The following is a 17,131-nucleotide window of genomic DNA, read 5'->3' on the forward strand; positions in this document are numbered from 1 at the left end:
TAAGCGAAGCAGACAAACAAATGGTATAACGGCTTAAAGCTATAAAAGCAAAATTGTGTGTGAAGTTGTTTTTGTCTGCTAGTTACTATATAAATTGATTGAGCGCTTGAGCAGGCAGCGTCTGCATTAACGTCCAATCCAAATGATTCATTTACACTTTTCCAAGTTTTTTGCATTTTTTCATGCATTGCTGTATATTTGTATTTGTATATGTGAAGATGTGAAGAAGAACTAATTATTGTAATTAACTTTTTGCCGCCACAAGAGCTGCAGCATTGGCGGCTGCTGAAAAGAAGACCATTAGTAGAATAAGAAAAGCCAACGATATTTAAATGTTCTATGTTTCGAACTAAATTTATTTTGTTTTGTATTGAAACAACTAGAACTAGAATTTTTAGCAGTTGTATAAAGTTGTCAACTTTTGCTTTTTAGTTTATTGTAATGTCTTTGCTCTAATATTTTATTTGTTGCTGATGCATGCGTAAATTGTATGAGTTGATGTTGCAATTTAATGATAAACAAAAAGAAAAAGCTACGGGCAGGGTTGCAAGTAATGGATTTAAAAATAATTTAATAAACATTTTGGGTATTTTTTTTTTATACCAAAAATCTTTATGAAACTTAATTTTTTTTATTTTTAATACCAAAAATCGGTATGAAAAAAGACAATTTTAAAAATTTTAATTCAATTAAAAATTTACTTTAAAAATTGAAAAACTAAACATTAAAATTTTTTTAAATAAAAAATAATTTAAATAATAAAAATTATTTTTGAATAATAAAAAATAATTTAAATAATAAAAATTATTATTTTTTAATTAAATAAAACATAAATTTTGTTTTTAGTTTTTATTCCCAAACACTGTATTAAAAAATAGTTTTAAAGTTAAATTTTTTTTGCGTTTGCGTACTTGGTTTTGGTAATATTTTGAAAAGGCTTATTTTTTATAAACTATCAACATAGTTCATGGTGCTTCAGTTAGTTATGTATATGTAAATATTTTCTTTTTTTGTCACTTTTCATTCCAGCTTCTATTCAGATAAACTTTTTTACTTAAATTTTTAAATCAAAAAATATTTTTTCAATTTTTAGTGTAAGGCGTTTAGGATTAAAAGTTAAATTTTCAACTTTTATTATTAAATAAAAAACTAATTTTTCAGTTTTCAAATTTGAACTTTAAGTATCTAAGATTTAATTTTTTTAATATAAAATTTAAGATTCTTAATTTATAATTTAATTAAAATTCATTCAAAAATTTAATTTAAGAACATTTTTTTAATAAAAAAACACATATTTTTTAATTTGAAATTGAAATTTTAACCCAAGTTGTTGGCATTCAAAATTTAATTTATTTTTAAATTTAATAATAAAATAAAAATTAAATAATTTTTCAGTTTTCAAATTTTAATCTCAAAGATCTCAGATTGAACTTTGTTAATTTAAAAACAACTTTTTTAAATTTAAAACACTTTTTTATATTCAAAACAACATATTTTTTAATTTAAATTTACTTTTTTAACTCAAAAACATTTTTTATTTATTCAAATTTATAATTGAATTTTTAACCGATTTTGGCATACAAATTTAGATTTATTTTTAAATTGAATTATAAAAAAATAAAAAAAAGAAATTAAAAAAATATTTAAAGAAAATAAAAAAAAATATTTAAAGAAAATACAAAAATATTTAAAAAAAATTTAATTAAATTGTAATCCCACAAACATAATTAAAAATTTAATTTTTAATCCCAGAATCGAAACAATTATTTGAAAATCTAATTTTAAATCGAAACTTTTTCGTAAAAAATATCGCAACCCTGCGGGAGAACAAAGAGAAACCAATTAATAAAACTTTAACAATAAAAATATTAACAATATTTAAAGCAATTTAACAAAGAAATTATTAAAAGACGAAAGTACAAAAATGAGAATTTAACTCCAATTTTTTATATACTGCGCTAGAGTCAAAATAAACCAAGTTTTTTTTTAGATCAGCATTTGTAAATTAAATTAAAAAATCATAAATTTTAACCGGCTTTGACTGTAATTTTATAACTGATAATACATATATAATATTTAAAGTAGCATCAATAATTTAAATCATCAAGCAGCAAAGGAAGTAATTATTTTAATTGTTTCACTGGATTTGTAATAGCGCTTGTAAACCTCTAACGGTATGTGTAATTTGTAGAATGCATAAAAACATTTCTTATCAAAAGTGCTCGATTCAGCTATACATGAACGAACCAACGTTCAAAGTACAGTTAATATGCTTCTCAAAATCTACTTGTGTATGATGCGATGTATGAATGTGTTGATATATGTATGAGATGTATATTAAAAATAACAATGCCTCAATTACAATTTTTCAATAACTTTATGCCATTAACAGTCAGCTTCTTTCTACTAAGTGGACTATGCAATTTCGTCCCAATAGATATGAAAATGTGTACGTTTATATTTATTTTTCTATTTTTATATCTCGCCATATTTTAGCTTTTAATTATAACATAAATTATAAATGATACTAATGTTTAAATTTTAACTTTCGACTTCTGCCTTTTGTTCATTAACTTTAATTTTTTTTTGCAAACATTCGCAGCCAAAACAAATAATGGATAAATAAACCAACAGTTTTAGCATAAATAACTAGCTTTTCGCTTAGAATGTGATTGGTTCGTGAGGCACCGTGCATTCGCCGACCGTTACGCGATACATTGCCATCTCGGATATGCCGTGATAGTGCACAAACGCAGCCGCAATGACGAGTATATGGAACAATTGATGCGATTGGAACTGTAACGTAAATATTACAACAATTATATAACAGAAATATTTAACTAAAATGCATGCAATTTACCCATATATCAAATTTGCCCGGAAACCATCTCTCCGGCACACGTAAGGCATATAACATTGCACCAAGTATATAAAGGAGGCCTCAAGAACGTAAAAGAAAACACATAAAAATAAATATTTACATCAAATTGTGTGTAAAAGCGGTTTACTTACCCATCAGTATTAGCCAACCCAAACTAGCTTGACTGATTTTACTAAACCAACCCTCCATCAGACTGTAATGGATAGCTGGTATGATACCCGAGAGGCCGAAACTCATAAAGACACCGGCACGTAATGGTCGCAGGCCAGGTTCAGAGAATTTATCCCACAGCGAGACAATAATCGATAGTGAGCCCAATACGCATACCACAGATAAATAGATAACTTTGGGTTGGTAATGACAGTAGAATCCGTAATACAACCAGGGCACAAACGAGCCCATAATCAGCAGTGCAATGCCACAGTAATCTAATCTGTAATAAATAGTAATAATAAGTAATAAATTAAAAAGAAAGGATGATTTCGTAAAGTTAGTATATTTTTTAAAAGCGTTTCTGCTCACTTTGAAAACAGTCTTCCAATCTCTACCGAGTGACAGCTAAGCGTGTGAAAAGCGAATGAGAAACCCAGGCAAATGATGGCACCGGCAAAGAAAGCGCCAAATATGATTTTCTCTTGTATTTGTATTTCAACTGATGGACGAGACAAAAAGTACAGCGCAACACCAATGAACGCCACGCAGCCTAGCAAATGTGTCCAGATGTTGCCGGTTTCGGTGTGCACACGGAATATCGATTTGAAGCAGGCACTGAACGAGGGCAGTGGTGGGCGATGACCGCGGTGTAGAAAGTCATTGTCCTGCAGCCATTTAGGTAAATTTTTATAATGGCATACTATCCAACTAGCCTCCCAAACCTAAACAAATGTATATTTAACAATAAATGCTTGTATAAATAATAGTTGACAAAGTATGCTCACCTTGCGCACGAACTCTTCCGCTTGTTCAGCGGCGTTGTGGGCTAATGCACCCAAATCGATCTCATCCGATAAGACGCCCGCTTTCAAAACCTCGGTCATCTGAAATTGTTGTGTAAGTTTATAAATTGTTCTTAATAACCGAACTTATGATGACTGATGATCAATTTTTTTAACACATTTGAAACACTTTTTTTTGTACTTTGTATCATGAAAAAATGTATTAATATTATATTTTAACTTCAGAATAAAAAATTGTAAATTAAATTTTTAATGATTTCAAATAATTTTGATGTTCATCATTATGGTCTATTAAAATAAAAATAAAATTTAATCAGTGAATAGTGTTGTTTCAGAATTTCTCTGAAAGTACGATAAAATAGTTAGAGTTGAAAATCTACAAACTTACAAAACAAACAAACACACATAATTAGATAGTGATAAGAGTACAATTTCTATTGGTGAAAGATCGCGGAAAGAGATTTTCTCATTCGCAAAATATGCATCAAAGAGGCGATTCCTAAGCGGAAATTATTACACGATGTCAATATCGAGAAACACATTTTTAAAATGTGTTTCAATTATTTTTTTATCATTAATTGGCTTAGAAAATCACAAGCTCACATATACAGTTATCGCAAAATTGCTCCTAAGTTCAAGAATCAGCGATAAGATTTTTTTCAAACAATTAACAAAATGAAACAATACATTTATATGCGCACATGCGAATTTTAAGTAAACAAAATACATACATACATACATATGTATGGTATATACATTAAAGTTAAATTAAGTAAACAATACGCACGTACATATGTATGTACATATGCAAGCAATACTACTCACCTCTGCTTCAATCAGTTGTGTATCCTCCGGTGTAGAGGGCAAGGGACAGCCAGCATCATCTTCCTCCACCAACTCGTCGTCATACTCAAGTAAATCCAAGTCGTTAGCGCTTAGTGAATCTTCGGGTCCCCAACCTCTGCGTTTACGCAATATCATTTTGACTTCCTGGAAAATTAAATCTTCATCGTCGTCATCTCCATCGCTACGTAGAATTGATTCAACACACGAGTGCACAGGCGATTCCAAATCAGAGGTGGATTCTGTTGCATTTCTCATCGGAATACTAGCATCAACAATGGATTCTTCTTTAGAGATATCACGAGCCATAAGAATTGTTGTAGATTTATCGCCCTCCATTTTATGTATGATTAGTAATTAATTGCGATTAAGCGATGTTTCGTTATGAGCTCTTTAAATTCAGTTTAAGTTAAAACTGAATTAGAGAAAAAGCTTTGGATTTTCTCGAACGTTTTCAAATTTTCCGCGCTGAAAGAGACAAATATCATGAAATTATGCAACATTCGGCAAATCAGAAGTCTAATGTAAAGCTATTTAATGTTTTACTTTTTTATTTTTTCTTAAATTACACTTAATATATTCTCCACGCGCTTGTTCCTCTCCAGAATTTTGCCCTATATTACAATCAGCAATTTAAAATGAACTTGAATTTACTTTTATGCATATTTTTTTAGTTATTTTTTGACACTGTCAAATATTTCAAATATTGTGGACTATTAAAAAATTATTTTGTTTTTTATTGTGTGTCATACAATACTTAACATTTCCACGCATACTTGTGTGTGAACTATTATAATAGAAAACATATCCTGATATTGTAGACTTATTGCTAAATTATGTAAATAATAATAAATATTATTAGAATATATATGTATATATATACATATGTATATGTGCAGATGTACAATAAATTTTGTGGTGCACCTATTGCTTAAATTTGCATGATTTAACATAATCCTAACACGCTATTTAATCTTTGAACACATAACTCCTCGAACCAACTTTGGCCAACCAATGTAATGGCTGACTGTAAGTCTGCCATGACGTAGAAGAGAATAGCAATACATTATGTATTTTTGAATGTATGATTTGTGATACTTCAATTGATTGTTCCTTAGCGAGTATACATATATAAACTAAATGACTTTAATTAAATATGTACATATATTCTAATAACATTATAAATATGAGCAAAAAGCAATTTTGTTTAATGAAGTTTTATGTTGAATATGTACTATTGTTTGTATTGTCATACAATACTTAACATTTCCACGCATACTCGTGTGTGAACTATGATAATAAAAAATGTATCCTCATATTGTACTTATTGCTAAATTATGTAAATAATAATAAATATTATTAGAATCTATATGTATATATATACATATATGTGCAGATGTACAATAAATTTTGTGGTGCACCTATTGCTTAAATTTGCATGATTTAACATAATCCTAACACGCTATTTAATCTTTGAACACATAACTCCTCGAACCAACTTTGGCCAACCAATGTAATGGCTGACTGTAAGTCTGCCATGACGTAGAAGAGAATAGCAATACATTATGTATTTTTGAATGTATGATTTGTGATACTTCAATTGATTGTTCCTTAGCGCGTATACATATATAAACTAAATGACTTTAATTAAATATGTACATATATTCTAATAACATTATAAATATGAGCAAAAAGCAATTTTGTTTAATGAAGTTTTATGTTGAATATGTACTATTGTTTGTATGTATATAACTGCTGAAGGGAAAGTAGCAGTAATTAATGGAACTTTTTATACAGGTACATATATGTATATGCATATGCCAGCCACCTGACGTGTTTGTTTGGATTCTCAACTTTAGAACATTGATTACTTTCACATTATGTTTAGCGACCGATTACAAACTATTTATGGCTTTTATGATGGCCCAATTATGTTCAGTAATAAAATGTATAAAAATTACGCACTTCACACTCTACTTAAACAAAAGTAGCACAAAATGTATTAATTTTTCATTGTACCAACAACTAGTTTCACCAGGTAAAAATGTACAGAAAAGTACGTCTGCTCGCAATTTAAATTTGTAAAACAACCGATTAATTTACCTTTCAATAAATTTCAGTGAAATACTGAAATTTAATTATGTGAGCTTCAAATTGAAGCGTAAAAAGTCGGAAAGTTCCTCCAGCAAAAGAAATAAAGACCTTCGATAAAGCAATTTTAAGTGAATTTTAGTAACTTCTACAGAGTTGCCAAGTCGATGTATAGAAATATATTTCTGCTTCCCTTACGAAAACAGCTGTATTCATCACCTCTGAGCTTTATATAATTATAAATAATATCAGTTTATGTTTAATGATATTGTCGATATTTTGCAATAAGATATAATCAACTGTAAAGTAACAAATTTTAGATACAAATGTCTGTTATGAAATGTGAGTTCTTTTATTTCTATTTCGATTTTAGCAGACTCCAACACTAACAGCTGGTACAGTTGCGGTAAGGTATATTATATTATGAACCTTTTGTTTAGTTTACATAAGTTAAAAATAGATAAAATTGACAAATATAAAAAAAAGAACATTTTTTATAAACAAAATTAGCCAATAAATGTGTTTTTGGGTATCAATCAAATCATATATTTATGTATGTTTTTTTTTTCGAAGTTATAAAAAGCAGAATTAAAATTTAAATAATAATGTTTAATGCAACCATGTTCGTGAGTGTAGCCGGACTATATTTATAACACCAAACATTTTATAAAATAACTTTTATAATTCGGGCTAAAAAGAAAGTTCAAGTTAATAAGAGAAAATATTACTGTTAAAATTATCTGAATTTCAACTCATTCAGCTTTAGATATTTCATTGCAATTAATGAATTTAGATTTCAAGAAAAGTGGCAAGGTCTTGGGAGCGGCGACTAATACGAATGACAAATGTTTTCCATTTTCGTGTATAGAAACATCTAAAAATTCCAAAAAAATTCGAAAACATATATTACTTCCGAAGGGAAAATATTAAATTAAAAAGAATCAAGTAGTTTTCGCCAACTTTAACGAAACTGCTTTATTTTTAACTGCGACACGTGTTTCTCTTCTGTGTATTATTAAATAATTGTTACACCTGCCACGCCGGTCTGTAGAGATCTGAAGAAGAAATGGCTAACATGTTGGAAAATCAATTACTGACGGCTGCGCAAATGATTGAAAGGCAGTTGGATCAACAATTGGATCAGCTGGACAATTTGGACTCCGATGACTTAAAATCGATACGAGAACAACGCCTCAAGGAAATGAAAGATCTTAACCGTAAAAAGCAGGAGTGGCTTAAAAATGTGGGTGTTCTAGCTCTCAATAAAATATTACATATGTATATTTTTTGATGACTAAAATTAATCACCTTTGTTGTTTTCTTGTTATATTTTCAGGGCCACGGGACATATACTGAGTTGGCCGATGAAAAAGAATTCTTTGAAGTTTCAAAAAAGTCGCCGAATATTGTGTGTCACTTCTATCGAGACTCTACAGAACGCTGCCGCATTGTTGATATGCACTTGAAAATACTTGCTAGTAAACATGTTGAGGCGAAATTCTGTAAAGTGAATGCTGAGAAGTCACCGTTCCTGACACAAAGATTACGCATAAAAGTGATCCCAACCATTGCATTAGTTAAGGACAGTAAAACGAAAGACTTTATAGTTGGATTTACCGACCTGGGTAACTGCGATGATTTCTCAACGGAAATGTTGGAATGGCGAATAGCACAATCCGGTGCCATTGATTACAAGGTAATCATTCTTAACAACTTAATTCTGTTGATTTATTTTATTTAAATATACTTGTATGTATTATCTTAGGGTGACCTTATGACCCCACCAGACGTGAAAAAGAAAGCGTATATCAACCGTGTGAACAAGACCATTCGCAGCGGATATGATTCAGATGATTCTGACATAGACTTCGATGATTAACAGCACTTTTATAGAAGTTGGCAACTGCAGTATCCACAGTGTGTCTTTAAGAAGGATAGGGTTTAAAAAGCTTGCTTAGCAAATTGTAACTCATTCAAAACTAAATTAATATTATAGAAAGTAAAATTTAATTGTAGAGGTAAAGTAACAAACAAATCAAAAGCTTGAAGAATACAACATACAGCAAAAATGCTTGACTTCGATTGCGCAATAATAAAACAAGGAAATTCAGGTTAAACCCAAAAAAAAAGGCACAAACACGCGGTGCACTTTAGTATTGTCCTTAGCAGGAGAAATCAAAAAAGACAACAAATCAGTACATGCGTAATTTTTTTCATTCACAAATCTTTTTATTAAGCCTATTAGAATATTGACAATATTTATTTTTTATACTATTACATAAAACTAACTGAAATATGCATGAAAAACTAAATTTATTTTTAAGGATTCATCAATTGTGTTCTTAAGTTTGGTTCAAGAAAATAATAAAAATACTCTTAAACATGCAATTAATGGCGGTTTTTATTAGGACAAAACAACTTTTTATAATATAAATATATAAATAAATTTACTTGTTAAACGTGTATTTATATGTAAGTATGGTAAATTGCCTATGTAACATGTAATGTAACTGTCAGTTAACTAATTTATGGTGTCTAACTTAAGGAGAGCCCACTGTAAAATAATATAACCATAAATCCAACACGGTAAGATTGTTAACGGGTGTTTAGCATGCTGTTTAAAGTGTGTGCTCCAGATTTACTTTCAAAGAAGTACAGAGATTTTGAGAAAAGTAATCTTTAAAATACTATTTTTATAGTTTTATTGGTTTAAAATTACTTAAATATTGTAAGAAAGTTATTACACCTTCAAAAAACCCCTATTTTATACATTCGGACAAAGCAAAGTTGCTCTACATACTACTTTTATACTATTTCGTGAAGATATTCACCACACTGTACATGCAACCACTAGCAACCCTGTTTAGTGTTTTGCATTTTTGCATGAACTTTCATTTGGTTTCATTGGAATAGGTTGATTCGCTGATTTTGGTTGCTTTTGGTTACGTTTGGAAAGATCAGATGGAGAACGGGCGGAAGGGAATAGAATTGATTTAAATTAAATTGATTTATAAACAGTTCAGTGTATGTAAATTAGTTAGTGTTGTGGAAACTACTTTGCATAAGTTCATTAAAAAGTTAAGATTTATAAAATCTAATAAAATACAGTGGAATCTTGTGAAAAAAATCAATACATAATTTATTAGAAAAAATATTGTGTTGCAGTAATACAACATAAAAGTGAACACAGTGCCTAGATGCATTACAGTTTTTTTTCTTTATAATACGAAAAACATATTAGCAACTTTGTAAAAATACATATAGCTAAAGACAAAAACGTCCGAATCACATTTTATTTGCAATGACGCAAACTACGGCAGCTGGCTCAGGGGGTTCGAATGTCAGCAACTTGATGACGACAAGTAGTACACCGATACGCATTGGGAGCGGATTGAGCAGCTATCATGGTAACAGTTCAGCTTCTGTTGCTACTCATCATGCATTGACCGGAAATGATTCATCTTCACCCGGTGGTGGCGGTAGTGCTGGCACTGGCACATCTGCTGTGCCTCAATCTAGTAGTGTACCATCTGGGGCAGCCGATAATATACGTCAGCAATTGCAAAGCCAAATTTCCTTGTCTATGGGCGCCTCCAATCAGTCGTTAGGTGTTAGCGCGGGTGCTGTAGGAGTTTCTAGTATAACACCACCCAACAGTGCCGGTCTGCGGCAGACTGGAGGTAAGTTTCTATAACTTATTGTCGTTAATTGTGTGTGTAATTGATCGTAAGGGGCTTATTTCTTGTTTTTGTTGCATTTTGTATGCGTTCGTTAAATTTACGTATATACACATCTTCAATTAAAAGTATACAACAGCTACTTTAAAAAACATTGAGCTCAATAACACACAAAAGGAAAAGTGCTAAGCAACAACAACACATTATGTATATAGTATAATATATGTATATGTAAAAACATGTGTATGTAATATGTGGCAACTATGACTCTTTGGTTCTACTTTTGTACATTTCACAAATCAACCTAACCGATTAGTCGTAACACTTATTGTTGTAGTTGTTTTCCTTCAATTAATTTACATACATATATACAACAGGCAAAGCGTATCTTATCGAAAGCAGTTGTTATTTTCTTGAAATTTGAAATGTTTTTTTACTGCGACCATATACATATATGTATGTACATAAGTAGGTCTTCTATATGGTAACGTTGGAATTTTAATTGATATTTAAGAATTTTCCAACTTAATTAACATTTCTATTAAATTTCGAAGACTGGTAATAAATTCTAATAATAATTTGAAAATAATCAAACACTAATATAAAATTAAGTAAACAAACACAATAATAAGTTAAGTACCACTGAACTTCATTACTTAGGTTCAAGGTTTTGCAGATAACAATTCAGCTGTTTCCACATTCCAGTCCAATTGTTCACTAAAGACACGAATATTTATTAAAGATATCGCGATTAATTTCTAGGTAACTGTCAACTTTCATTCTTTGTTTTTCTCATTAAATTGTTTTGATAATGAAGCAATTTTAGAATTTCTAAAACATGTACATGTCTATCAAATTCAGAATGAAGAAAATGTTCAAATCGGATCACTATAGCATACAGCTGTCTTATAAATACGCTTGTGCTTGCATAAAAAAGTTTTTTTTTTTTTTTCATTTGAGGAGATATTGTTTTGTCGTCAACGCGCATTTTGTATTTGTGAAGGGTATTACAGCTACTGTGCAACCTAAGTTAGCAAATTTTTACTCAAGTTGAAGCTGAACAGGCGGACGGACGGACAGTCACTCAGAATTCAACTAGTCGTGTCATTCTGATCATATATATATATGTATGTATGTATAACCCTATATTCTGTAGCAACATGTTGCAAGCGTATAAAAATAATAAAATAAAATAACTCCTTTGCAATACGTGCGACAAGGTCGATATACATATGTATAAGGAAACTTATCTATATATCGTAAAAGTTTATACATATGTATATATTTGCTCACGCACATTTACATACATACATATGTATTTGTGCAAACATACAAAATAGAATTATAGAATAAACGCCACACTATTGGTTTTCCAATTGGCACTTTTCCCACGGCTCTCGTCTAGGTCATGGTCACTGCCAATAGAAAACAAAAATATAATGCATTATTTTCCAGCTGTTTTATATTTTAAAACGCATTGATTGCTGGAACATGTGCGTACTTTCCCCTGAGGCAGCATGTACCGATATTAAAATTTTATAACAATAAAAATTTATTGAATCGCAATAATATTGTTACGAATTTACTCTTGCTAGTTTACTTTGTTAGGTTCGTATCTCTGGATTGACAAATAAAATCAACACTGTTTAATTTAATTCAACAACTCTTTATTTCACAACTCGTCTACACTATAGCAGTTTACTCTTAGCACTGATTGATTACGTTGGCGCTGCCACGGCTTATATAGCCACGCACTTCTCGCTGATGCCGACGTGTCCTTCTAGAATATCGCGTCTGGAAATTACCAGAACATACGGCTATAGCCACGCACTTCTCGCTGATGCCGACGTGTCCTTCTAGAATATCGCGTCTGGAAATTACCAGAACATACGGCTATACGGCGCCAGACGCAAGCAGACAGTCGCGGCGCCAGACTCAGCAATTGTTTAACTAGACGAGCAGACAGTGTGGCGCCAGATGTCTACAACAAGACAAATGCTATTCCATATACCTACAGCTATTGTTCATAATCAGGGATGCATATAGTAATACAAATACAACTTAATACTACTTTTTGTAACACTGCCCTCCACTAAAGCCTAATCGTCCCGATTAGGCACAAATCCTCTTGAACCAAATGGGGCGAGCCTCTCCAAATGTACTACTTTCATTTTACATCGTGCTTTTCCATTTCTTTGTATGCGGTATACCACGTCATTAAGTCGTTTCATCACCATATAGGGTCCTTCCCAGGCTGTCTGCAGTTTCGGGGACAAGCCTTTCTTTCGAAGTGGATTGTACAACAGGACCAGATCACCTTCTTCGAAACCTTTTGAATTTGCCGCTTGATCGAACCGATCCTTCATCTTATTGCTCATCAGATGCGTATGCTGTCTTACCATTAGATGCAATTCATTCATTTTCTTCCTTTAAGGCAGAACAATAATCTCCATCATTTCTTACAGCTGTAGGATTCGTTCCAAACTTAAGATCAGCAGGGAGTCGCAGATCAGATCCGAAAATAATCTTTGCTGGCGTGTAACCAGTTGTCTCGTGCTTCGCTGAACGATACGCCAGCAGGAACATCTGGATGCACTTGTCCCAATTCCGTTGATCTTTATCGACGATTTTCCGCAGATGTTCTTCGAGCGTTCGATTGAATCTCTCTACCATCCCATCTGATTGTGGGTGTAACGCTGTTGTCCGTGTCTTGTGGATGCCCAATAATGTACAGACTTCTTGGAAAATGGAAGATTCGAAATTTCTGCCTTGATCTGAGTGTAATTCGACGGGCACTCCGAACCTTGTTATCCAATTTTCTACAAACGCTTCGGCTACGGTCTTCGCTTCCTGGTTTGGTAAGGCATATACTTCTGGCCATTTACTGAAATAGTCCATGACAACCAGTAGATATTTGTTTCCGGCCGTACTGGTTGGGAACGGACCTGCAACATCCATTGCGACTCGTTCAAATGGTGATCCCACGTTGTACTGTTGTAGCCTACCGCGACTTTTGGCTTTAGGACCTTTAGCTGCCATGCACTCTACGCAATTACTTATCCATTCTGCTATGGAATCTCGACAACCGATCCAGTAGAACCGTTGTTTAATCTTCTCTATAGTTTTTGTAATTCCAAGGTGCCCTCCACTAGGTCCATTGTGATATTCTTTCAATACTTTCGGGATCATGGACTTCGGTACTATGATCAGCAGACGAGAATGTTTGCCATCTTCGCTTTCCCAGGTACGATGAAGGTATCCATTAACGAGGTTTATGCTGTTCCATTGGGCCCAATATGCTTTTGCAGTTGGACTCTCGCTACTTATTTGTTCCTTTGGTGGTCGTACCCCATTTTCTTTGGCTATTATCAGCTTTGCAAGATCAGGGTCCTCCAGCTGATTGATTCTGATGCGGTGAGGAGTCCAATCATCTTCAGGTTCTAACGGGTGATTTTTTTGAGGTTAGGATTTTCATGCATTAGTATTTGACAGATCACGTGGGATTTCAGACATGGTGTCAAAGAGAAAGATGCTCAGTATGCTTTGACATTTCATCATGAATAGACTTACTAACGAGCAACGCTTGCAAATCATTGAATTTTATTACCAAAATCAGTGTTCGGTTCGAAATGTGTTTCGCGCTTTAATTTTGTTCAGCGGTGAGGCTCATTTCTGGTTGAATGGCTACGTAAATAAGCAAAATTGCCGCATTTGGGGTGAAGAGCAACCAGAAGCCGTTCAAGAACTGCCCATGCATCCCGAAAAATGCACTGTTTGGTGTGGTTTGTACGCTGGTGGAATCATTGGACCGTATTTTTTCAAAGATGCTGTTGGACGCAACGTTACGGTGAATGGCGATCGCTATCGTTCGATGCTAACAAACTTTTTGTTGCCAAAAATGGAAGAACTGAACTTGGTTGACATGTGGTTTCAACAAGATGGCGCTACATGCCACACAGCTCGCGATTCTATGGCCATTTTGAGGGAAAACTTCGGACAACAATTCATCTCAAGAAATGGACCCGTAAGTTGGCCACCAAGATCATGCGATTTAACGCCTTTAGACTATTTTTTGTGGGGCTACGTCAAGTCTAAAGTCTACAGAAATAAGCCAGCAACTATTCCAGCTTTGGAAGACAACATTTCCGAAGAAATTCGGGCTATTCCGGCCGAAATGCTCGAAAAAGTTGCCCAAAATTGGACTTTCCGAATGGACCACCTAAGACGCAGCCGCGGTCAACATTTAAATGAAATTATCTTCAAAAAGTAAATGTCATGAACCAATCTAACGTTTCAAATAAAGAACCGATGAGATTTTGCAAATTTTATGCGTTTTTTTTTTTTAAAAAAGTTATCAAGCTCTTAAAAAATCACCCTATATATTCAGTGATCGCACGTCGATTATACCTTCTTTTCCTTCTGATTTGGAGCAATGTTTAAATTCCAGTGGACAAGGGCGATGTGATAATGCATCCGCATTTTTGTGGTGAATCCTCTTTCGGTGTTCTGTTGGTTGTTTCCATTTTGATGAGTTTACTTTTATCTTGCAATTTCGGGCAAAGTGACCCGCTTTTCTACAGTTGAAACATCTGCCTGTTGTATTTACTCGCTGTGCAGCAATTGTCTTCAGAGTCTTCAATATTTCTTCCATCAGCGCCGGTTGTTCCATTTCGACTCTTTGTACTTTGTGTGCTGGTTTACTTAGTAGGGAAGCTGTTTCCTGTGTGAGGGCGTGCGAAACCGTTTCAGCAAACGTTCTTTTTGGCAATGCATATGTGGCGCGTTTGGTGTCCACATCACGAATTCCATTTATGAAACATTGAATTTTTACCCTCTCAATGTAATCCACAGGTGCATCTGCATTTGCCAAATGAGCCAGTCGTTCGATTTCAGTTGCGAACTCTTGCAATGACTCGTTCATCTTCTGACCCCTATTTTGCAGTTCGATCTGGTATATTTGTTTCCGGTGCTCACTACCATATCGTCTTTCTATCGCACTCATCAATGCCTCATAGTTGTCCCGTTCACAGTCTGGAATAGTCTGAAGGATTTCTGAGGCAGGTCCTTTCAATGATACAAACAAGGACGCCACTTTGTCCGCTGCATTCCAGTTATTGGCCAATGCTGTCTTTTCAAACTGAAGTTTGAAAATTTGAAATGGAATACTTCCATCGAATGTGGGTGCCTTCAATCTTGGATTATTTGTTGATGGTGCAGGGCCATGCAGTTGCAGTTCTCGCATCCGATTACTCAAATGAAGAACTTCTGATTTCAAATTTTCTTCGTCATTTTTTAACGTGCTTAATTCGTCTTCCAATTTTGAAACTTTCTGTTGCACTTGTGTATTACTTTCTGTAATCTGTTGTACCAAACGCTTTTCTAACTGCGTATTATTTTCAGTCATTTGTTGTGTAAGGCGAGACTCTAACTGTGATGTATTTTCAGCTATTTGCGTCATTTGCTGTGCCAGACGATTTCCTGTTTGCACTGCATTTTCTGCATTTTCTGCTATTTGCATCATTTGCTGTGCCAGACGATTTTCTGTTTGCATTGCATTTTCTGCTATTTGCTTAATAGCCACTAATAGCATGTTAGTGTCTACGCTTGATGATGTTCGTTGTTCTTCTAATTTTTCTTCTACCTTTGTAGAAGTTCCTGGCCCATCAAATTCGAACTCGTCCACATTAATTCCATCCGCTTCCATTGCTTCACGTAGTCGTGCCTGCAGATCCGCCTTTTGCCCGCTTATCGGCAAATTACGCTCCTCCAGTTCCTTTTTTAATTGCTGAATTCTCAATTCTCCGAATTTAACCATCTTGAATTTGGATTATTTGACAATCCCACTTCTGACACCAATTGTTACGAATTTACTCTTGCTAGTTTACTTTGTTAGGTTCGTATCTCTGGATTGACAAATAAAATCAACACTGTTTAATTTAATTCAACAACTCTTTATTTCACAACTCGTCTACACTATAGCAGTTTACTCTTAGCACTGATTGATTACGTTGGCGCTGCCACGGCTTATATAGCCACGCACTTCTCGCTGATGCCGACGTGTCCTTCTAGAATATCGCGTCTGGAAATTACCAGAACATACGGCTATAGCCACGCACTTCTCGCTGATGCCGACGTGTCCTTCTAGAATATCGCGTCTGGAAATTACCAGAACATACGGCTATACGGCGCCAGACGCAAGCAGACAGTCGCGGCGCCAGACTCAGCAATTGTTTAACTAGACGAGCAGACAGTGTGGCGCCAGATGTCTACAACAAGACAAATGCTATTCCATATACCTACAGCTATTGTTCATAATCAGGGATGCATATAGTAATACAAATACAACTTAATACTACTTTTTGTAACAATATTATACATATTGTATGTATGTAGATACTTTACGCATTGACTCTAATAAAATTATATTATAAAATATATTAACTAATAAAAGTGATATGTAGCTAATATACTTACTTGGGCTTAATTGTTTAACTTTAGTCTTATATATTTTTATGCTGACGAACATCTGGTAGGTTCACTTGTCTTAAAAATTCTGCAATGTAGCAGAGAATGACTCCAATTTGATACAAATAAGTAAGAAAATCACATTCATATGTACATATGTATGTACATTTCCGATTCCAGCAAAACAATGGCTACAATAAGTAATTATTTAATTAAAA

The 17,131-nt window shown here is 33.3% G+C and overlaps 3 protein-coding genes across 7 annotated transcripts in view; 2 read left to right on the plus strand and 1 right to left on the minus strand.

Moving 5' to 3' along the window:
* Positions 1-327: 327 nt before the first annotated feature.
* On the minus strand, positions 328-6,943 carry LOC105225742 (adiponectin receptor protein). The gene is made up of 7 exons (XM_011204347.4): positions 6,784-6,943; positions 4,663-5,148; positions 3,820-3,918; positions 3,404-3,756; positions 3,013-3,314; positions 2,861-2,940; positions 328-2,796 (listed from the first exon to the last, which is right to left on the minus strand). Exons 2-7 carry the CDS (start codon positions 5,017-5,019, stop codon positions 2,662-2,664), a joined length of 1,326 nt encoding a protein of 441 aa, XP_011202649.1. The 5' UTR covers positions 5,020-5,148; positions 6,784-6,943; the 3' UTR covers positions 328-2,661.
* A 565-nt stretch (positions 6,944-7,508) lies between these two features.
* Positions 7,509-9,159, plus strand: LOC105225743 (thioredoxin domain-containing protein 9). Its single transcript, XM_011204350.4, has 3 exons — positions 7,509-8,014; positions 8,108-8,467; positions 8,537-9,159. Exons 1-3 carry the CDS (start codon positions 7,838-7,840, stop codon positions 8,648-8,650), a joined length of 651 nt encoding a protein of 216 aa, XP_011202652.1. The 5' UTR covers positions 7,509-7,837; the 3' UTR covers positions 8,651-9,159.
* A 496-nt stretch (positions 9,160-9,655) lies between these two features.
* LOC105225744 (oxysterol-binding protein-related protein 8) overlaps positions 9,656-17,131 on the plus strand; it is a 53,564-nt gene continuing 46,088 nt past the window's right edge. The window contains exon 1 of one of the 5 annotated variants that reach the window (XM_049449437.1): positions 9,656-10,451. In XM_049449437.1, the coding sequence (XP_049305394.1) occupies positions 10,073-10,451 (379 nt within the window). In that variant the 5' untranslated portion in view covers positions 9,656-10,072. The remainder of the gene's footprint in view (positions 10,452-17,131) is intronic. The other 4 variants (XM_049449436.1, XM_049449438.1, XM_049449440.1 and 1 more) reach the window with 4 other exon arrangements.

The sequence above is a fragment of the Bactrocera dorsalis genome, chromosome 2 (assembly GCF_023373825.1).
Source record: "Bactrocera dorsalis isolate Fly_Bdor chromosome 2, ASM2337382v1, whole genome shotgun sequence".
NCBI lineage: Eukaryota > Metazoa > Arthropoda > Insecta > Diptera > Tephritidae > Bactrocera > Bactrocera dorsalis.